Source organism: Trichoplusia ni, chromosome 1 (assembly GCF_003590095.1).
Source record: "Trichoplusia ni isolate ovarian cell line Hi5 chromosome 1, tn1, whole genome shotgun sequence".
NCBI classification, from domain to species: Eukaryota; Metazoa; Arthropoda; class Insecta; order Lepidoptera; family Noctuidae; genus Trichoplusia; species Trichoplusia ni.
In genome coordinates, this window is record NC_039478.1 from 9,675,159 (window position 1) to 9,699,581 (window position 24,423).

The window sequence follows — 24,423 nt, forward strand, 5'->3', positions numbered from 1 at the left end:
CCGACGATGAACCAACCGCGTTATGCATTAATTCATCCTGATACCGCTGTTTGAGTAGACCTCTATTTTAATAGCTCATGTTATTTTGATTATTTTAGTAATTATTACTTTATTTTCAAATTCAGTGCTAACACATCACGGCATTAAATCATTTTTTGCAATCTCTTTTCGTTGTGTCCCAGTTTACGCTTACAGCCTGGAGTCCCTACGAGGCACGGTGGGGGCAGAAACTTTACCGTTTCACTTATCTGTGCCAACGGGGAATTTAAATGGGAATAATCATATTAAATGTAATTGATTTTCAGGACTCTTGAAACTGAGAAATGTTTGGTAAGATTTATTGAAACTGACTTTGTATTTTATTTATTTACTAGCTGTTGCCTGCGACTTCGTCCTCGTGGGTAGTAGATATAAGTTATGATTTAGGTGTACCTGCCCGGTTTTTTTCACACTTTCCATTATATCTTAGCTCCTATTAGTCGCAGCGTGATGGTTTATAGCCTAAAGCCTTCCTCGATGAATGGTCTATTCAACACAAAAAGAATTTTTCAATTTGGACCAGTAGTTCTTGAGATTAGCGCGTTCAAACAAACAAACAAACTCTTCAGCTTTATATATTAGTATAGATATAGATTGAAAGCTAAAATTTGTCCCCTTGTGAATAGAATATATGAGCTATATAGGTACGTAAAGCTAACTTCATAGCGAGTTGATTGATACCAAAACTTGGGTCTCAACCAGTCTCAAGATTGCTCCTTTCTTATTTTCCCCAATAAAAGTGAAACTGATTTTAACCTAAAAAGAAAAACAAATATTTTACTTAGTTTAGTGGTCCTGTACAAATAATTTCCTTTAATATGAGATCTCCAGTAGTTAGTATAATATATTAAAACCTCATACCTTAACCTTATCAGGCGCAAAAGAATGTTTATCTACATTATAACGCGCATCAAAAGTTAAACAATAAGCCTATTAAAGTTACTGCGCTTTTAACTATGTAACAAAACGCATTAATCTACTTCCCTCGCACATTGTAAGATAAACTAAACGTTACTACTTTAATAACCGATAAAAACACTTACTTTTACATAACAAAACTATTTTTTCACTACCAACACCGCTATCTAAAAATTAAAAAAAAGATTTTTTACCGAAATAATTTACTCGTAAATCCCGTAAAGGCGATAAGATAAAAAAGGCAACGATAAAACAATGTTGCCACACCAAGCGTTAAGTGTAAAAAAAGTTCCCACTTTAGCACTACATAAACGACGGTGTTGCCAGCACTAATGAATATTGACAGTAATTATTAGTAAGACAGGTTCTCACTACGAACTTTTAAATATGAATATTACGAAGAAACGCGTTTTCATAGCATTGCGTAACAGTGAATTTTCTGTTTTTTTATTAACGTATCATTAGAAATCATAAATATTGGATCTGGTACAATTTTACACGCTGTTGCTGCTTCGCTAATGATACTGTTTATTATTTATGAATCGATTAATTACGGTGTATTTAAATACTTTTACTTAGCTTCTATATGTTCGCCCGTATTACGTTCTACAAGAATACAATAATAAGGTCGATTCCACGTCGTCAATTTACACGAATTGATAAGGGGCCATTCATAACCATTACAAAATTAAGAGTTAAACTTTGGTAAACATAAAGTGTTAATTCAAATTTCGAATAAAAGCGTTTGACATTGTTGACAGTTGACACAAATCAAAGTTTAAGCGCGGGAAATAAAACGAGGCAAAGGAACTCTTCATTCAGCCTTTTTCTTTTTAAACATTTGACAACGGCGCCTGCAGGCGTCGGTGGCCCGTAAATGTGCGGCTACTTACCTATTCTCTGTGTGAGCGTTTACGAAGCTTCCTAACAGTTTTTCGGACGAAAAGTGAAAGGATTTAGTATTTATTTTTTAATCAAAAATTGAATTTAGTCTCCTGTTAGTATTTCTACTATAAATTCATCATTGACAAAATGTTTTTGATGAAGACCGATTAAAATAAACATGTAAAAAGTGTGTGCATGTTTGTTACCCCCTCACGCTGAAACACCTAAACCAATTTTGACAAAATTTTAGTACAGTCGTACCTCACACCTTGCATTACCTATATTTAGCAGCCATAACTGCTACCATGACGAAGCCGCAAAAAAAAAAAATAATAAACAAAAAAACACTGACAAAACTTAAACACATTTCAACCCTAAACCGCGCACGTATTTCAAATAAACTCGTTCGTACAATGTCAAACAGTTATCGTAATTGATTTATTTTGCTCGCGTGTTGTCTGCAAATGGAATTACAGTTGAAAGTACAACATACTATCACTCTAAATGGTTATTATATTGTTGATATTGTAACGTAGTGGTGGTCGAAGTGACAGGTTTTTTTGCATTGAATTAGTTTAATGGTACTGTAAAGAGTTAATGTGAAAATTATGAAGCAATTGTTTTTTTTTTTATTACTTTTTTTTTTGGTTGGTTGTAAAGTTTGAATGTTGTGTAATGTGTTCTATTTATAAATGACAGGATCGTTATTTGAAATAAAAAGTACAATACCGCTTTATGTATTGTGGCTTAATATTATACATGCGAAGGTATGTGTGACCTCTTTACGCCCAAAGCGCTGGACCGAATTCGATGAAATTTGGTATGGAGGTAGTCCCATCTTTTATGAACACATGCTGCTTTTATCTGAATGGCTACTTTTATCCGAATTATTGAAATACATTTCCAAAAAGAAACATCGATTTATTTTAGGCACTAAGAAAAAATCGGTCATCAAAATCATTGCAATTCACAAATGCCGACGTTTTTTTGAAATTAATTAGAAACAATAACCTATCACTATTAACATCATAGTTAACCTACAAAACTGACTGGTTTAAGTAAAAACTGTGGTTTATTAGCAGTTAGGGAATGTATAAGTAAACTCGTTGGTGGTCGCTTTATGAAAGCGTAGGGCTTGGGCACACTGACGCGGTTGCGCGGTAGATCACGAGTTTTGTTCAAGCGATTTTCAACCTTGCTACCTTGCTTTACAAAAATGTATATAATTTAGTACTTAATGATATGATTTTTTTGAGGAGGTTTACTTAGATTTTAGGACAGTTTTTAGTTTTTTTTTATAATAATGTATTTTATGTACTATTAACGAAGACCTAGTTAAGATTTGTGCATTCAAAAAAAAAAGTAATTTAGTTAAAATAAAGAAATCTGTCCTCATTAAATATTTTATGATTTTCGTACAGGTCAGTCCAAAACGCCTCTCACACCACAAATGTGTTGCCAGCCTAACAACAAAAAGCCGTGGCATGTTGTAAAACAATTAATTAAGCATCACTTGAGCGTCACGTTCAGATATCACTTGCAAGCATTCATCGCGTGAATCTTGTAATTGAACGTAGCGTACTTACTGTACGTTGTGTGCATACCGTACATTGAAACTTAAAAAAAAATGAAAAAAGAAACAAATGTCTTAAGATTTGTCACCCGTGATATTTCGCGTAATAATTATCGATAAATATTGATTATTGTTTATTACTTCGATTTGTCTTAAACTGGGTAAGTCCATGCGAATGAGGTTGATAACTACACGTAATAACTAGCGGTCATAAAACTTATTTAAAAACAGTATTTACTACTGGAAATCGTTAAATTTTGTATTCTAAATGCGGTTTAGGTAAGAATTGTTCTATTTACAGATTTTCGGTTATTAACTAAATTATTTGAACAATTCTGCCAGTTAGATATGTTTGTCAAGACAAAGATAACATGTTTCGACTTTTCAAAGGGCAATGATAAAGGAGAAATATTCATATGAAAGAAAATTTTACCATTGCATCCCATTAAACAATACTACCTCTTTTTTATTTTTCATGGTAACCCTAGTTTTCGCGCTTGATCTATCGAGTTTGACGTTTGTCCCGCTAAAGACTCTGACGTGACGTTGCTAGGCTGGTTTTGACAGGTATTCTTTTTAAACTCGGTCTAGGAATATTTTATTATGCCAATGCAGTTGAAGCATGATCGAGTATTAACTGGTTTAGCATAAAAAGTTTTAGGTTGGGTTATATACAAGTACCTACATAAATACATACAGCATTTTGAAAATTTTCGTTCAGACACCTAAATACAAGGAATAGAAATCAAAAATTTATTAGAAAATTCGTCGCAAAAATGCGTCGATTGGCTAGTAGGTATTGTAAGTAGAAGATATTTTTGAATGATTTAAGAGCACCTCTCTCTAATTAGGCAAATAAATCTTCTATCTTAAATCCGCCTTGCCGCCAAAACCAAAAACCGTTTTTACCTAAGATCTGTTTCATTAGTTCAAATGTCAAAAATTCCTATCGATAAAGTGTCACACCTACTACTAAAAAACTTCAAAATTTAACTCTCCACTCAACTAATTAAAATATAAGTTGTACCTGTGACACTAAGACATTAACGTTTTGTGTTTACATATCGAGTTACGCGGCGCGCCCACAAGATGGCGCGGTGCTTCGAATTACTTCCACCTCGGTAGCTAACGGCTACAGCTGATTTTAAATAAAGAACTTTTATTATCAGCCAGTATCGATTTTGAATGATATTCGTTTAGTTTGTAAGAATTGTTTTGTTTTAAATTGGATTCGAAATTTGTATTTTTTTAGAACAGATATTAGTTAGAGTAATTCTTATATATTTTTTACGTTATATGGTAATACACTGTCTGTGTGCGAAAATCTTTTTGGTATTTCATTTGTGGCAAGAACACTGATGAAAATAGATAAATTTGTAATAAACTGTCACAATTAATATTAAGAGCGGTACTTTAAATTCAAATTACGCGTTCTTTTTTCGACATAGGTAGATTGCGTATCTGGCTTTCATTAGAACTTAAAACAATAAAGCACACTTTCCTGCGCTTTCCTTCAAAAGTTAAATCAAATTCCAGAAAACGTTTAACACTTCCCTATAATTAACAGTTTCAAAGGTCAAACACTCAAAACTAACTGTCGTATCTACAGAATAATCTTTGACGTGTCCATATCGGGGCCTAATCTGTGGCGACTAGAAGTATCATGCCAACCAACAAAGTATATAATCGCGTGACATTACCCACGTTATGTGATAATGTCGTATAATTAACACGGCCATATTTCGTAGGCAGGCGTTCGGTACACATAGTTTAATAAATTGCCACTTCTGACATTCGTTGACTCTGAATTTTTTTGGGTTCCGCACGTAAAATTAAAGGACTATTACTAAGATTCCGCTGTCTTCTACTCTAGTCTCTCTATCTCCTCGATGCATTCGATATACAGTTTAAATTTTTCCCGTTTTTTGTAAATACTGGTACGATATCCTAGGCTCGTATCCGACTCGATCTTGGCTCGTTTTATAACGAATATAAAGTGACTTGTGGAACTATAATCATACGTTTGAAAAATTTTCGAACTGTCACTGTCTGGCTGCCAGTTCTAAATTTAAATTTTTCATTGTCATTTTCCTTAAGACTGGCGTTAAATTGGTGTTTGTTTTTTGCTCTTTACTGGCTTCGGTATCTGGCTTTTGTACATTGTACTTAGCTCGGGATCATCATTAGATGATGAACGTAAAACTAAAGGAAAACCGTATTTATACAGCCATGATTCACTTTCTTTGCAAATGTTTCTTGGAATACTCCGCTCCGATACCTTCTTGGGCGTGTGACTTGATAATAATTATTTTCTTTCTAGTATCTAGGTGTTTCAAGAGAAAAGCAAGCACCATAGAGGTTGAAAAGGAAAAGTGAAAAAAATTGTTTTTTGTCGCCGCTATAAGTCAAATAGTAGAATTTGGGTATTAATATTTTTAATTGTTTGAGTATTGGTAGAGTAAGTACATAATATGATATTAACATTACAAATTATATTAAATTAGATGTTCATTTGAATACCATCTAAAATAGGTAAATTAACAAACAAGTAAATTTTAAGAACTTACGTCCCATCCACGGACCACCCGCAGCACGGGCAGCTTAACCTCTACGATTACTGATGACCTTCCCATTAAAAGGTCTACAATTAACTTAATACCTACTTAATTTTAAGTAAATATTAAATTTAAATACCTACAGGTTTCACACTTAGTTAGACTTTCAAGTTAGCTAAGTTAATTCCCAAGTTAGTTAGAATTTTAATAGGAATAGCTAGCTCTAAAGCTATGTATGTTGTCTAGTTTGACCATTTTCAGACAAGCCTGTCTTGTTTGGTTAGGGTGGCCATACTTTTTCAGTAATTAAAATAAATATTTAAACCCAAACGAAAATCAAAATGGGTACGCTCATTTTACAGCTACGATATCACAGACACACATACAGATATGACCTAACACTCCGCTGTTTTTCTTTGCAGTTTATAAAACACAATTCTGATTTTTCATTTCTTTATTTTTCTAATATAAAATCAGGGGCATGTTAGTAAGTTTGTAATCTCTTTATACTTAAACTAGCTGCTGCCCGCGACTTCGTCCCCGTGGGTAGAAGATATAAGTTATGATTTATACCTGCCCTGTTTTTTCACATTTGCCGTTGTACCTATCTTCGCTCCTATTAGTCGCAGCGTGATGGTTTATAGCCTATAAAACCTTCCTCGATTAATGGTCTATTCAACACAAAGAATTTTTCAATTTGGACCAGTAGTTCCTGAGATTAGCGCGTTCAAACAAACAAACAAACTCTTCAGCTTTATATATTAGTATAGAAGTATAGATTAACCAATTTAATAAAATTTGGTTATCTGGCAGCTCAAATTAACACGAAGGGTATTTGATCCGCGTGTAGTATTGTGTTCCGTAGGTATTGCATATTTCTGAAGGTAGAGTTTGGTACAAGTCAGGGTACTTTATAGTACCATAATTGTTTACATTACCTAGTAATCTATTGTAAATACTTGGTACTAAATATTTAAATGCTTATATTAGCATCTCCAATCTAAAGTGTCATCTTTTTATAGTTAAATAATTAATTAATTATTTTATTTATTGATTATAATAGTAAGGTAAGAGGTATCTATATAACCAGTTAATTTAATTAATTATTCAACAAATAAATATTTATTGAATTATACAGGACTATCCTAGTTAACCTAAACACCTGGCCACCATACTCAGTACCGAGATAATTAGCACTAGAAGTGAGCATCAAAGACTAAAGTAATTAAAACTATTGCTATCTCGTTCGCTCCCATTGTTATCAGGTAAGGTAGAAAGAGATGGAAAATCAGATTGGTTGTTTGTTATTACGTGTGAAGTAACGCTTAACTATATGTATCATTAAATGGTTTCTAAAGTTAATTACTAATACCAGTAGTGTAAAGTACATATCATAGTGTATTAGTGTAGTGTAGTTGCCTTCAAGGTTAAAGAAAATGTATTTTAATGGAATTACTTAGAAAACAATAGACACGGCTGCAAAAAATATAATTAATGATGTATTAAAAAACTGTTTTGTTTTGACCTCATTGAACAGAAGGTTCTGTGCAAAATTATATAAACATCGGTTAATTTGTTTGTCAAGCTTATTTGTCACCTACAAAAAAAATCGGACTGTAACAATCTACAATCGGCAAATTTTATATTCATGAAAATTTAAACTGTCTATGGAACGGAATCCTAAAAACGGTTTTAAATAAAAAAATCGAAACCAAAATGCCTGTTTTTTAGATTGTTGATTTCTCATGTTGTGCGGCTCTTGCCTTAATTAATAAACCGAGAAATTTCCACACTAATATTTATTACTAGTACAAGATAAAATACACAAGAGTGGCGCCTCCTTGCCCCGCAAGGGACCTGTATAATTGCTAAATAAACAACCGATGCCCTCAAATTAATAAATCATACCATAGACAATAAATTAACGATCAATATTATTTGTATTTCGAACTGTAATTGACATGTCGCCATTTTATATGACCGTTACTACTACACTTTGTTTGTTTATGACCGATGTCTGACTGCTTCTATTTTTGAATTGTTGAGAATGTGCCTGCGTAATTTCAACAATGTATTCTATAAATAATCAATTAATCAATTTTATGTGTATTATAAATCGGTTGGAAATTATTCTAAATGTAAATAAATAATAAAGACTTTATTTTAATCATTCTTTACAATTTAAATTTAATTTTATCTCCCCATAAAACAAACTCGAAAAACGTTAATTAAATTCCCTATTAAGGTAAATAAATTTACTTAACATATAACCTAATTGATATCATTAACCCCAAAATGAAATGAAATTATTAAAATAATAATTTCACAATTATTCTCCACAAAATCCAACAGCAAAATATTTTAATATCGAACAGAACGCATTCGATTTTTAAATTCAAATATTTGTTGCGTAAACGATTAAGTAGTTAGTCAAATTGCATGATTTCATTGGCTGAGTTCAATAATATGATAGGCAGACCTATAATTTATATCAACTACACCCATTTGAGTCTGGATCTAGCCTTTAATTTAGTCTGCGTGAATGACCTAGGACATGTAAGTACACCTGTGGCTTTACATGTTTGTCATTTACTAGATTTATTAAAAGGGGTGGGTTGTTATAAATACTCATAACTCTTTACATATTAATAGTTGAAGCGGAAAATGTATCTTAGATATAAAAAAAATCTGACTTGAATTAAAAAAAATATTGTAACGTTATACTTTTTAGTATATTTGAATTTTGATTGCAACCTTTTTTGTTATTTGACTTAATAAAGGTAAAAACATACTAAATACTTATCGTTGACGTGATATGTATAAACTTTTAGTCGCTAAAATAGTTAGGTTAGTATGTCATTTTAAACGAGACATCTAACATTGTAAATATTGATAATTAAAATGATTACAACTTATTTATCAGACAGCTGTTAACAATAAAAACTAATAGCACATGTCCGCCGCCATTTTAAACGTTATCTTTTATGTAGGTATAGGTATTATCAAATTTATTTAATTACAAGAGTTTCAGTTACAACTTTTTTCTCTTTTTCTATCTCTGTCTTTCACTTCGACAAAGTTTGTATGGCATAACTACTGCATCCAGAATATCTTGTATAGAGAACTCTTATTGATAATTAGAAAAATAAGTTATTTCTCCTGCTATAAATTTGTAGATAATATAAAAAGTCCATGGTTTTAATAGAGTAGAATTCAGTAAAAGAGTAAAAATAATGATATTGATGGGTCTAGAACACGAAATGAAAATACCAAATGATCTATATTAGAGAACATTCTAAAAGTTCCTCTTTATCTAGGTAAGATTTTAATACCTTAAGCCACCCAAACAAACAGACATTCAAACTACATCAACCACAACCTACAACTAGTTCCAATAATGATAGGTTTAGTATACTTTTCAACTCTTGCGCAGCGATTATGTGATTATCGCCGTGTCCGGAATGTTTAGATCAATTTATTCATAAATTGTTAGTTTTACAACAATTTATTACTTGTCTATAAAATTGTTTTGTACTTAAATAAGATATCTTAATTATGTCGCGGTCTTACATAATTATTGTGGCGATTTGTTAAACGTTTTAAATAATTATAAGGTTTATGACTTAATAGCTCTAGAACAAATGGGTACTAGACGGGACGGAGCTGTGAAGTACTAGCTGAGACACGCGGATTCACTCGAGTTTTTCCCATTTCTGCCTTTGCTTATCTTTTTTTTCTAATTTTAACGAATGTTTCCTAAGGCTCTTTGAAATAACTAACGAAACACCTGTATAGATTTTGTATATTGTTGTCAATAAGCCAAATAAAGCCTAGAATATCCAAGGAAAAGTTGTCAAAGCCCTGCATAGATCTATGTATAATTCTTCAAAAGAAACACTTCATTAGTTCGCTATGAAACAAACACAGATTAATACTAAGTAGTTATTAACTAGCCACTATCTACAATCACTCAAGCTTGCTATTCTCAGTAGAGTAAGCAAAACGGTTCACAGACCATTCGCAGAAGATTCGTTATGAAGTAGACTTATAAGACAAAAGGGGAAAACTAATTGACATTTGCTAAGCAATTCAAAAAACTCTTTCTATAATTTCCAAAGAAAATTATAGCCTGTATTTAATGCGAACACTGCATCATAAAAAAAATACAAAAAAAACCTAACCCTCCAATATCGACCAATAAAAATCCTACGAAAAAAAAGACATATTTTTTGTTCAGAAAAAACTTACAAGTCATCTAATAAAATATTAGTCTAAGTTGTCATTTAATAACATGACAGTTGACAAGTAATGACATGTCTGTTACTTTGTGTGCCTGTCGGTGGTAATTATATGCGCAGGCGCACATCGGAGTCTGACCTAAGTAGGACGGCTACTGGTGTTTCTAAGTCCACTTATCTTGTTAGATAGTGTACTTAGATTTTATGTCAAATGGTATTAGATTTAGTAATTAAAAAACCAGCCCGATTACTTTATTAAGTTGGACACGGAAATTAACAGTTCGGGTGACATAGCCTCGCGCTATACAATTTCATGAAACTTTGAATACTTTCTTTATTCACAATTCTTCTTCAATGTTACTTTGATGTCAAAATCGGATCTTAGTTAATGTTCCCGTACTACAATGGCAGTAGCAAGTCAGAGAGCAAACCAATCAGCCTCAAGACTTACTTAATTAAACATGTACTTGGCTAAGCTCCGTGCGTTCTAGGGGTCTAAGATGGACTTATAGGTGTTATTTTTCCGTGACTAGTGTTCAAAATGCTATGGAAAAAACCCTTTTTTTGTTTGTAAAGATAATATTTTTTCATTTGGGTTTTGTACTTTTTCGGTAAAAGGCTAGGCCGATGATGACTCTTTCGTGTAAAGTAGTAATTGCTATCTACGCGCTGCTATTTTTCTTAATTTGTTTTAGATAGTAGAAAAATATTTTAGTAAAAGCGACAGAAAGTATGCATCCATAAAAACCACGGTTTCAATTCAAAACAGCTTTCAAATATACCAAAAAACATTTTCAACACCTTTACCGCTTAACGAGTACCGAAAAATCCAGGAAAAATATTCAAATATCAGAAAAAGTTGTTGTAAAAAGAAAATAAGAAAAAAAACTCTTCCTAGTCTTTGCGGGTTAAACTTTTTGGGCACTTTTCTTAGTTCAAAGGTTCCGGGGGAGGCGCCTACAACAAAAAATGTCCGTCACTTAGAATTCGGGAGTCCCCGTAAATAAATGTGTTTTGGCTTTGATGTTTCAAGTGTTACCCTTTCTTACTCTGCCCGCTTTCCTTTTTGTGACTCGTTAGGTTTCGTAATAGTAAAGTTTTTGTGTTACGAAACTGTCTTTTTTATTTTCGTACACATTTTTGTGAGCGATATTTCGTTTATTTTAACTGTAGTCGAATTCACGCTCGCATTTTAGGGTTAAGTTTGAATTGATTCCAAATTTGAATAGGCCGTGCAATACTTATTTATATTCGATTTTATGTTTTTAATATGTATATTTCTATAATTAGAATTGATTACTTATACCAAATTAAATAAAAATTAGACATTTAAATTCATTGATAAAACCGGTTTATTCCATTATGGACAAAGCCGTTTAAAAAGTATGAATGGATTCGAAATTTGAATGTATATTGTGAAGTTTAAAGTTCTTTTTTAAACCATTTATCTGTCTACAGCAAAATTGAGTTTCCTTCTTAATGTAAAGAAAATTAATAAAGCTTGACAAGTTCTTCTGTCTTCTTTTACATGATTATGTTTTGAAGAATTTGCAATAGGTCATTAAATAAAGTTTTTAAGCCAGGAAAGAAAATATTTTTGTAATTTTTTCCATTTAAATCCTTAGATTTTATTAAGTTGGAAAAATCCACAATGGCTTGTATAAAAAATATATAAGAAAGAAAAACAGAGTGAATCGTTCATACCGAATATTTTTTCATTCACTTTTGAGATTTATGAAATAAATTAATAACTTCGGTCTGATTACGATGACCTAGACTGGATAACTCCATGATGTAACTAAATATTATTTTTAAAGTTTAATAACTGCATTTACTATCTACTACGTAGCTTGATAACGAAGATTATGTTTTCAAAGAATTATTTAATAGACTTTAAAATTAGTTGAGTTATGCAATTTGGATTTTATTACGGAGTTTTTATCTAATTGGCTGAATATAAAATGCTCTTAAATTCGTAAGTCGTTACAACAAACACTGAACTTTTGTATTCGAATTTAGAACTCTGCCTATCAGAACTGGAATTGTGAACCTATTTGAAATTTAATTTCGGAAAAAGTTATCATAAAAAATATAGATTTAAAAATCGAATCTATTTTCCCTAAAAAATTATCTATTTTGCTGACACATTTAAGAAGAGGAATAATATAATATTCTTTACTCTTTTTTATAGTGTTGGGCACATTTCGCGTGACGCTTTTTCATGTCAAATAAATTTGTCAGTAGTGATGTGCGTGCGTCACATTGTTTTATTACATGTTAGGTACGAAATGGAGAGGTAGTGTGGTACCTAGCTAGTAGCCAATAAAAAAAATCACGCACCCTATATACCCAAGAATAGTTGGGCAATAATTCTTGTGGAACACGCCATAACAAGACCGTTTGATTTTTAGTTTCCTTATTTTTACGCACTTCGAAGTTATTACACAATAAAATAAAAACCACATATTTAGGAATAGAGGAAAGGAATTATAATTTTATGCCTACGAAATCGCATTCCTCCTAATTTTGTTTTAGAACTTAGTTTTCTATTGTTACACCTTACATCTGATATTGAGTAAGCTTCTTTCACGACAAATACAACCAGTAATAATGAAAGCCCTGTAAAAAAGACTGTCCCACTGCTGGACAAAGACCTCTTCCCACAAAATGAAGCATTAAAACGTAACTAAAAAGTTTAAATATCAATAATTCTAATTTAATATTTACCAAAAACTGACAGAATAATAATGATTGTTATATCAATATTATGACAGGTGACAGCGTTATGAATATTATTTATTCAAACCTGTTTATTTACATGAAATCAAAATTAACCCGCCATTTGCAATTTAAACAAACATAAATCAAACAAGCATTTTAAAAACGGAATCAAAATAAATTCGTTTCGTTTCCTTTATTTGAAATAAGAATGTTTGTAACTTAAATACTTTTGAACTTCGAAGATATTAATCTAAGTAATTATAAGCGTTTTATGGAAGAGGTAAAATGTTTTTTTTTTATATAAAAGAGGTCCTAATTATGAGTGTTTTTGTTTATGAAGGTTTAAAACGTCTTTATAACTTTTCTTAGCAGTCTCGTTTCTGTCAAACTCAACATTTCAGCTAGTTTGTAGTTTACTTATAAGTAGGTACTAAGAGAGCTAGTTAAAACTACTTTTTAACAAAAAATATGTAAGAGAAAATCTACAAATAGTGAACAAATAGAATAAGACAGCGGTTTGGAGGTTCACGGAGTAATTAATGCGACAACACGTCCCGACGGATGCTAGTTTTTGGCGAAAAAATACGCCTATGTCGCGTTCCCCACACTACGTGATCGCGAAATGTAATTAGAAAAAATATCTAACACTACTACAAGTATAACAACGTTTACGAAAGTATTTTACACCAACGTAGAGTTCAACCGAGTGAGCTTATTAAAGCAAATAACATTTTAATGAAGCGCCTACGCACATAGCTACAAAACAGAACAGTTTTACAAGACTGGTAAAAATCTAATTAGGTAAATACGTTCGAAATTTAACTTAGCCCCTGGTGGCAATTATTTAAGCAATGTGACGTAATGGCGTGACTGTGGCCACAATTACTAAAATAACTTGCGCTAAACTTCTATGTATTTGGTTCTCATTATTTTGATATTTGATTTCAGCCGGGAATGCCTCGTTATTCATCGGTCGGGCGTTCGTGAAAGGTTACAGCTGTCAGTGCAGCGAGAACACAAAAAGGCCTAACTTGTAATTGTTTTTGTAAACAAGTCCATGTGAGTGGCGCTCGCGGCGCCGGGAGCCGGCCCCGGCTGGCGGGCTGCCGGACGCCCGGGCCGGCCTGCGGGCTCACTTACCGGTCATGAGGTGCTAGGACGAGGTTCATATCACACACAACACTGCGAACAACACGCACGCGGTCCGAGAGACACGATCACAAGCGGCGCGCGCCCTACTGACCTGCCACTCTTGGTGATCACCATCTCGGTGCCCAGCTTGTGGAACTTCTCCCAGAGGTCTTTGCCTTCGAGCGTGACCTTGGGATCGTCGACGACACCGTCGTCGTCTGGCGGCAGCGGCGCGTACGGCGGCGGCGGCGGCTTGAGCAGCGGACAGGGCGCGGACAGCGCGGCGGCGGCGGCCAGCGCGGCCGGCAGGTACGGCGGCGGCGGCAGCGCGCCCGCCGTCAGCAGCGCCGACACCGAGAAGTCGCTCGGCCGCGGCGCCAGCAGCGGGTGGAAGGCGACGGCGTCGCGCCGCTCCGCGCCCTCGAAGCGCATGCCCGCGCCGCCCGGGGCCCACGGCGCGCGCTCCACGACCGGCGTGCCCGTCGGCTCCAGCGGTCGCGCTCGCGCCCGCTCATGCAACGTCCATAACGCGCCGGCGGCGGCTCGTGTGACACTCGCTCGTCCCGTGGCGACACCCGCTCGCGCGGCAGGCGTCAAACGACTGGCCGGCGGCGGCGCCGCGCGCGACACCCCTCCCGCGCGCGCCGCCCAATCGCGCGTGTTTCCCCGCGCGCCCCCGCGCCGGGCGGGGCTCCGGCGCCGCGTTGTTTTTTGGTCGCGGGCGAGGTGTCCGCCGCCGCCACACCTCGCGCGCGCTCCGCTCCGCTAATCTGGTTAATGCGGCGCGCGGGGAGCGGGCACGCCGCACGCCGCGCTGCACGTCGCGCACTGCACGCGGGCACGCCGGCACGTCGCGCCCGCGCCCGCCGCCTCCTTCTAATTGGACACGTTTCCGTTGGTTCATCAATTGAGCTCGTTACTGGTATCTTTTGTGCGGGCGCTGCAGACGGCGACTCTACTCCCACTCGGGCTGGCTCTCGCTGTCCGCGACACCACACACCACACATTCGACAGCTAACTTACATTATTTACTCTGATGGGAGAGTTCAAACATATTTACTTAGAATTATTAGTACAAAATAACTTAGGCATCGGTTTTACAGCTCTCCTATATCATGAAGTTAAAACCTGGTTCTATTTTGTACCTCAATAAAATCATTTATATTTTATCTCTGAGTGAGGACTTAACAGAATACTCGCTTCGCACCGACTAGCAGCTTTTCGTGAACCGCTTTACGCCGACGATTTCTAAACTGAACACAATTAGATGTAATCCTTATCGCCGGCCGCTTTGGCGCTCAAATTACTTTTTCATAATGACACCTTTGTAAACGTGTCTAATAAAAAATACATTATCTATGTCTAACTAGATCTAGATACAAACCTATAAATTAGTTCTACAACTCGCTGTCTATGATACGTAAATAGTTTTTTTTAATATATTCATTTGTGTTGAACGAACTCTACATTTTTATAGACTTCATAAATCTATCTAGTTTTATAATGATTGACGTTTTATTGCATTTGTTAGACAACCTAGTTTTTTAAGACTTTAAAATTATGCTTTATTTGTTGATTCTCGAGTTTCGTCGCGTCGCTATTTTACTTATGAATTTTAAAGACGAAGAAGTCTCTCTTTAAAACGGTGACTCTCTTTAAAGTCTCGGTGCTAATGATAAACAATATTTTTCTGCCTTTGCGACACTTTGCTACAGTTACTAGGTAAGTATGTAAGTATGTATATTACAACCTTATATTTTTTACATATTTCCATCTTATTTTATGAAGAGTTCGGGTTCCGGAAGATGCTCAAAATAGAGTCTTTAACTTGAACTCTCCTTATAAACATTTAAAGCCTTTTTAAATTTTTAAAACGCAATTTTGCCGTTAAAAAGCTGACAATTATAATTCGATAAAATAGTATGAAATGAGGGGCCGGCAGAGTAACGTATTTGTTTTACTTATATTTTTGTAAATATTTAAATATTAAACAATTATGCATTTTAAATAAGTTTAAGTGCGTAAAAAAATACCTTCTCGACATAAATTTTTCGTTTTCCATACCTATTTAATTTAAGTTTTTTTTTTTATCATTTATTTAAATTTTTCTGATTGTTGTTACGGAACGCCACGCCAGAACATTGAAAAGGAAAATGGATTAGAGGTTCAAAAGCAAAAGAAATTAAAAATGTTGAAAATCGAAATCAAAAATTCGGAAAATTATTTCCAAAATACATACTAGATGATACTTACTTATATATTCACATATAACATTATATCACCTCCAAAACGATCATAGTGCTCCAACATACATTTCTTTTACGGCGCGTGATTTGACTTCGCTCCGTAGCAGACACTTCTCTTCTCCAAAGAATATACTAGTAGACTTTTTGGTAAAACAAACATATTGACATATAAAGACCTACTTAAACCTTTTTATTTATTTTTAAACCTAATAAGCCTTCCTGTCTATCAAGTTTAAGACAGTTATTCAAGTCAAAACTTCTTGAACATCTGTCTCATTTATTACATTTAATTTCGCTAATAAGATCACCAATGTAAAGTATTTTAAAAGATCTGTTTAAATAAAAGAAAAATGCATTAAAAAACTTGTTTTTACTCAACTACAAAACCAAGACTTTTTGATAAAAAGCTGTTTTTACCTAGATAAAGTTTTACAAGACTAATTTAACTATTTTAATTTGTTTACGCATTTTTGGGATTGCTCGACTAGTTGCGTCAACTTATTATTAAAGACTTATTTTTAGTCTGAAACTAGTCGGACGATCTTAAAAATGCTTGAGTTACCGTCAAATCGTAAAGAAGGTGGTATGAAGGTGTAGTGATGGAAGGCGCACGTATCTAGAAGTCGCTACGGATAGAAATGAAGGAAGGAACAAGGGTGGCTTTGGGAGGGGGACTTTGGCCTAGCATTGGAATCTCACGCAGGCCAAGACATATTTATTGATATCTAGTCGTTACAATTTATCATTTGCAGAATCGTCATAGGTAATTTATAGAATATTACTAGCTCACCCAGCAAACGTGGTTTTGACGAATATTTTTTTTCTAGTTGTATTTATTTTTATTGCCACATTATAAAAAAATAAAAACAAACAATTTCGTCCAAAAAATAAAATATTTTTTTAATGTGAGCAACCCTTGTCACTTAGGGGTATGAGAAATAGATGTTAGTCGATTCTCAAACCTACTATATTAAATGTTGTAAAAATCGGTCAAGCCGTTTCGGAGGAGTACGGTAACTAGCATCGTGACACGGGAATTTTATATATTAGATTTTTAAATTAAATTCTTTTGCCTTTTTATTTCAATAATAATCACAGGTATTTCATAATTTTGCATTGCTACAACCCCTTAATTGACCGGACAGGTTTTACATGATGTATTAATAACTGTAACTATACGGGTCTATAAATACCCTAAAGCTCCTAAAAAGCTTATTTTGAAACAATGAAGGAGCTTCTGTATAACTCGTAAGTAATGCCTTAGACAGTGCCGGCGTAAGGGCCACTGACACCCCGGCCAAAAATATTGTGGCGCCCACTTAAGGGAAGCATTATCAAGTGTTAGTTTTTTGCTGATCCCAAGTAAAATTATATTAAGAATTTCATCTTTCCTTTAGCGTTACATTTGGCGGTGGAAGTATTCCACCTCCAGCGTAGAGCACAGTTTTGAGGGTTTGCGCTAGGAGAGGCAAGAGACATCAGACCTTTTCGCCCCCCAGAATTTGTCGCCCTGGGCCATCGCCCCATCACCATTTCATAGTCAACATATGGAGAGGCCTATGTCCAGCAGTGGACTGCTATAGGCTGAGATGATGATGATGATGAGTTTCAAAGTAACTACGCACTTTGTTTTTATTTACTATGGATTGTTATAACCATAATACTCAATAATCAATACTATTTTTGCACTCTACAATGTATTAGGGTTTTCAAAATTAAATGGGTAACAATTTTGGACCCTGTCGGGCACAGCGGTAGTAAATGTAGGAAATGTACCTTTTTGGAACGATCGATAAACATGACGCAATGTTTTAGGTTTAGATAATTCGTAGTTAGGACCATGTCAAATTAATTATGACTCCAAATGTTCCTTGTTTCAAATATTAAACCGGTAAGTACAACATCCAAACGTCGGCTAAACTCGACCTTTTAACGATAAATATTAAATACTGTAGGTACTTATTAACACTCGATAATTTAAATAATATCATTTTGATTAATATTTGAAAGGAACAAAAATAATAAAACCAAACACAAAATAAATCGACACTGTTTATCTCGCAACTTTCACTACTCGGAACAGCGCCATCTCTGGGTGAGTAGCAGTGAACTAAAACTAAAACTTATTTTCAAACAAGATTTTCATCTAGGGCAATTTTCAAAGGTTTAACTAAGTATTTAATCATTTACAAATAAAACACCTATTTCAGTATTAAACAAAACAACACAATTCTAAACAAAACTTCGAAAAAACGGCTACAATTTTAGTTAAACTTCCGCTGCAAATAAACAAAATTCAAATTTATGATTAAAGCAATATAAATAGGTTCATCCATACATTAAGACGCCTCTAACATGTAACTTTAACACGCAATAACGATTTCTAACTTAATAGCACTTAATTATAAATTTTCGACCTACCGAGAAATACTTTGCATGTACAATTGTACGCAAATTGGATTTTAATCATCGCAAAGCTTTAATACGAGGTTACTTACCTAGTTAAATATTAACTTAGAAGAAAAAATGTTTTTGTTTGTTCGGATCTACTGATCTCTGTAACTACTGATCCGATTTGGATAAATTTATACCTTATCTATTATGAAGTTTAGAATTGAGTCACAAAGCAAGAAATGTACACCTTGTAGTGAGTCAAGTAAGAAAAGGAATACTGCTTTTGGTTTGACTTTACTTGAAGGCGATATTCACTTAAAATATTAACAGTATACTAATAGGAGGGATTTATTGTATAAATTACTAACTATAAAGAATGAGTTTAGGAATGATTTACAATTGTGTATTCTTTGGAATCGCGGGATTATGAGCTGACGCGGCGGTGGGTGCTCTGTCTTCAATCAGAAATGAAGGTAAATATATCTATTTAACAGATAATTAGGAAAATCTAACACGAACTCTTTACAAAGTACTTTAGTAAGTTACTGTTAGTAGTAATAATACTAAATTAAGTAGGACTTCATAGGAAAAAGGATAAAATTTGAAACACTCCCGACAATAAAGACTTCTAACCCCCACAAATTTCAAGTCGCTACACTGATTTTTATCGAACATGTCTAAGTAGAATCTCACATAATTCATCTTTAATATCATATAAACTAAATTAAAATCGCTTAAACCATTCATGAGCAAACAGAAACATCAAACTTATAACACCCTGCTTTTTATGCTGGGGTTAAAAATATAAGCTACATTGATAATCCTATAAGTATTATAATTTCTTGATGCAGCAAATCAAATATTGACACCAATTCTCCAATATCACAACCAACACAACAAATTTAAAAAGTCACATCAACAGACCGAGACCATAAAAACAAGTAAAAAAAAACAAAAACCGAAAGAAATAAACAATAAAACGAAACGTTTTTTACAAACCAATTAAATTTAGTGATGTAACCGATATTTTTAAATCGAGAATCGTGGAAGCGTAATGGCTGTTCTAATCGATTAAGCCGTGAAGATCGCGTGCCCAAAAAATTGATCATTCTCATCAATATTTTATAATTGAGTCATTCAGCAGTAAACGTATCTAACAATGAATTTAATTGTTTTGTATATCAAATGGTTTGTTTCTTCACGCTTTTGGTATGTCAAAGGAGGTTTTAGTTTCAATATTTGATAGGTTAGGTCTAAAGCCTGAAGTCAGTGTTCAGATAAACGTGTGTAATTCTAGGAATCTTGATAAAGATAGTTATAGGATACCTTAAATATATATATCGGCAACTAATTAAAAAAAAGTTAATTATAAAGTCGCAGGTAAAGTAGAGTCTAGAGTCATAAGGAAAGATGTGATTATTCATTTAACTACTGTTTTTTAGCCTTGAAGTTTTTTTTATAACATACTTATCTGGCATTATCTACTTTATACTATTAAGTAAGTTAGATTCGTAAAAACATTACTTGAGAAAACCCAAAAATGAATAATTCTAAAGAAAATATCTCTAAAAGTAAAAAAGTGAAACAACTTCAATTCCCAATTCAAAATAATAAACCAAACACTTCCAACCGAATTCGAATTCCAATATTGCAATTCAAATTTTCAAATTTCGAACTCCACAATTTAGAACGAAGACACCTTCCCCTCAAATCTTATAACGACATTATCGGGCACTCGACAATCACTTACGATACATGCAACCTTGTCACATTACAAATGTACCGAAATATTCTACACGATGTTTAGGAAATTCGGCGAGGTACTGCGACAAGGTTCTATGATTTTAGATGATTGGGGTTCAGTGAGATTTTTGTTGAGTTTAACAGTAACAGTTTTTAACTGTATTTATTTAAATTATTCTATAAATTCGTCGTTAAAAATCTTTTCCAAGTTATCACAAGTGCTTAGACGTTTTCTTAGAATGTCAATAGTTTTATGTTTTTATCTATCATTGTAATTGTAGAGCTAAATTTTGCTTTAAAATGTTATTTATAAGCCCGTATTTGCTGACAGGCTCACCACGTTCATTTTAATAAACACATGTTTTCTTAAACTACAGTTTTTAATCAGACGTACAATCTAAATAATATTGTTTTAACAACAAAAACTTACTGATTTTACTGACGAATTAAGAACATCCTCCTTTTTAGAAATCGAAGCCTACCTAAAACCTTAAATAAAAAAGTATATAATGTACTAAGAAAAAGTTTTGCCCAGCTATATTTTAGTAAACATTCACTTAACAATACTCTCTATTACTACAGGAGACCACAATTACGATAATTCTTAGAACTTGTGATATCTAGCATATCACCGCCATATTTGGTATATTGCATCTGTCCCATATTCCCACAGCAATTGTTGTTAGCGGTGTCGACAATAGATCTCTTGTTTTTTGTGTATTGAGTACTGTGAATGTAATTAAACGGTTTCTATTTTTTATTGCAAAGGTGCGGATAATGTTTGTGTGAGGATTGGATTTTCATATTGTGATTTGTATTGATTATGTTGTTTTTCTGTTCAGTCGCTCATTCTAAAACACTGGTAGGTACTTAGCTGAATCCAGTTAGGCTGGAAGCCGACCCCAACTTGGTTGGGAAAAGGCTAGGCCGATGATGATCAGATCGACACAGATTCTGCTATTTTCTTTTATTTTTCCAACCCATATAAGTCAACATACGCGGCACGCGACTAGGAACTGCTAGAGAAGAATAGAGGATTTAGAACAAAAAGGGGTATTCCTTGGACCAGCCGTGGAATTAGAAAATAGTTAAATAAAAAGTCATTTATGCAATACTATTTCAAAATATTACGAAACCCATATTTTCAATTCACAGCACCTAAAACAAAACTAAAAATAAACATACGGGACCCAGTAACAAAGACAGCTCAATTAAAACGACAAAGATACAACCCAAGTGTTTCGCGGTGATCCCCAATGTGCTACGATCTTCTCCACTCTGCCGCAAACTGTATTATCCAATATTTGCGTTCGAACACTCGAAATTTGAAATTTGAATTCTTATTATCCCCTTACTTGTAAATTCGATTCATCTGAGTGTTACCTTAATGCTGTGGTGGTGATTCGATTGTTTTCGTCTCGATTTTATTTAGATGTCATAATCGATTATTGTTTGAATTGAAATTAGAGTTTTATTTGTTGTGGATGTTATAAGGCAGTAGGTATGGCTTGCTACTAGAAAGGTTATGAAGTTTATTAAATGATGCAATGGTTTACTCACGCCATTGCACGACTAATACCACAAATACCAAGCCATGCGGCTTCACGGCAAGACATAGGGCACAAATAATACCTCCTAACACCTGTATGTAAATATCCTATGTTTTACAAATAAAATTATTCAGATTCTGATTCGTACTCAGTAGGTACATGTCACGTCCAAAACTAGTCGGGGAATCCCGATAAATACGAGTGAGTAAATTTTACATTATAAAATATTTTTTACGACAATTACAATAAAAACAAATTCTAACGAAAAAATATTGTAACTAAAATTTTGAAAATAATCTGGAAATATAAAAAATTGAATTAATTTTATCCGTACACCTTACGATACTTTTGAAATACTTTGTTTACTACATGTATTAACTATTCCAATATACTTTTCTCCTTTGCTATGACATTGTCAAATGTCATAATAAGATTTATATTGTATATATATATGTCAATGGAGATATACTATAAAAGATATAAATAACGGCATCACACGCGACTGCCAAGTCACCGTGCCAAGTTGTGACCGTCCAAAACTCAATTGTTTTAGACTGGTTTTAAAACTATCCTAGGTTTTTATATCAAGTTATGGCCTAGATATTTCTGGATTCTATGATGTGATAGGCCGTGGTTGAATAGAAGTTCTAGGTATGGAATTGCAGGTACGAGGTGCAGCTTCGATAAAAACGCAGGCAAAATACCAATTTTTCGAAGTTACTTTACAAACTATCCTAAGACATTTATAGTAACTATTGTGAGAATGATTTATTATTAAATGATACAGCAGTTTTTTCACGCGTATAGGGGTCTAGTCGGGCAATCCCGATAAATACGCGTAAGTAAACCGTTGAGGCATTTAATAATATATTCAGACACCACTGACAAATGGTAAAGGAAAACATCGCTAGGAAACCTGAATTCCAAATATTGGAATCTGAAATTGTCGACCCGCAGTGAGCTAGCGTGGTGATCAGTGTTCAAACCTTCCCTATACAGGAAGAGGTCTGTGCCCAGCTGTGGCACGTATATAGGCTGGTATTGTGGTACAGATCATAGTAAAATTTATACGGTAAAAATATGTATAAATCAGCGGATTATGGAAGAACTTGCAATCATTTGTTAAATAGTGTTTATAAGGTTAGTAGTTTTATAGTAGGAAAAACAGAAATAAATCATTATTGTGGAAAAAATCTAATATATCCCAAAGAAATTAATTTTAATAAAAAAGACACCTCCCGCACTAAGGAATATTTAAATCACATGCACAAATTTGAATTACTTAGAATAAAGCAATAATTTTATAACCTATGGGTAATTTATCTACACAACTAAAGAGGTAAAATTATGAGATATTCACACACTTTTTCGAAGTAATTTTTCGTCAAGTAAAATGTTCTGTAATATAACTCTTGCAGCAACTTGCTTTAATATTTTACGTCACATTTTTAGCTAAAATTTTTCCTCTTTTGGGAATAACTAATTAAAAAAACTCTAGTAAACTTCTCGTTAAGCAGAAGGTAGGCTATAACGTACTACTCATGTACTCATTGAGTGGGAGTTTTTTTGTCAAATACAGCGAATATTTAAAAGATGCAACGGTTTACTCACGCGTATTTATCGAGACCTAATCGGTTTCTGTAATCATGAGCTAAAAAGGTTGCTTATATTGTAACTGCTCTAATAATTGTAATTTGGATTTCGTATATTCTATTTATATTTTATGTCTAACTATAGACAAAATGTAAAGCGGAATATTTATTCTAAGATTAGTATTTTCTCTATACCTATGTTATTTCAAATAGTAAATACAATAGCTGTTGCCCGCAGGCCTGCCCGCTACGAATCGAAAATGATCCCACGGTTACATAAAATCGAGATAAAAACCTATCTGTATACAGTGCCGGCGTTAGGGGGGGGGGGCGTGATGGGGCGATGGCCCAGGGCGACAAATTGTGGGGGGCGCCAAGGTCTGAAGTTGGAGTCTCTTGCCTCTCCTGGCGCAAACCCTCAGAACTGTGCTCTACGCTAGAGGTGGAATACTTCCACGGCCAAACGTAACGCTAAAGGAAAGATGAAATTCTTAATATAATTTTACTTAGGATCAGCAAAAAACTAACGCTTGATATTGCTTCCCTCAAGTGGGCGCCACAATATTTTCGTCTGGGGTGTCAGTGGCCCTTACGCCGGCACTGTCTGTATACAAAATTTCCTCCAAATCTGTCCAGTAGTTTTCGCGTGAAAGAGTATCTAACAACCATCAATCAATCCAAACATACTTTCATTTAAAGAATTAGTAGACTTCTCTTTCTGTCTCTGCTTTTTAACAACTTATTAATCACTAAAATCTGTACAAATATTAAAAACGTGCCTAGCAACAGACAAGAACTAGATTAAACTAAATACCATCACGAATGCTGATAGCATCGC

At 34.1% G+C, this 24,423-nt stretch overlaps 1 protein-coding gene across 7 annotated transcripts in view; it reads right to left on the reverse strand.

Moving 5' to 3' along the window:
• The window catches only part of LOC113493938 (optomotor-blind protein-like), a 95,939-nt gene extending 81,447 nt beyond the window's left edge, over nucleotides 1-14,492 (reverse strand). For 5 of the 7 annotated variants that reach the window (XM_026872028.1, XM_026872021.1, XM_026872011.1 and 2 more), the window contains exon 1: nucleotides 14,173-14,268. In XM_026872028.1, the coding sequence (XP_026727829.1) occupies nucleotides 14,173-14,195 (23 nt within the window). In that variant the 5' untranslated portion in view covers nucleotides 14,196-14,268. Of the gene's footprint in view, nucleotides 1-14,172 lie in introns of all 7 variants that reach the window. The other 2 variants (XM_026871988.1, XM_026871980.1) reach the window with 1 other exon arrangement.
• Between the last annotated feature and the right edge of the window lie 9,931 nt (nucleotides 14,493-24,423).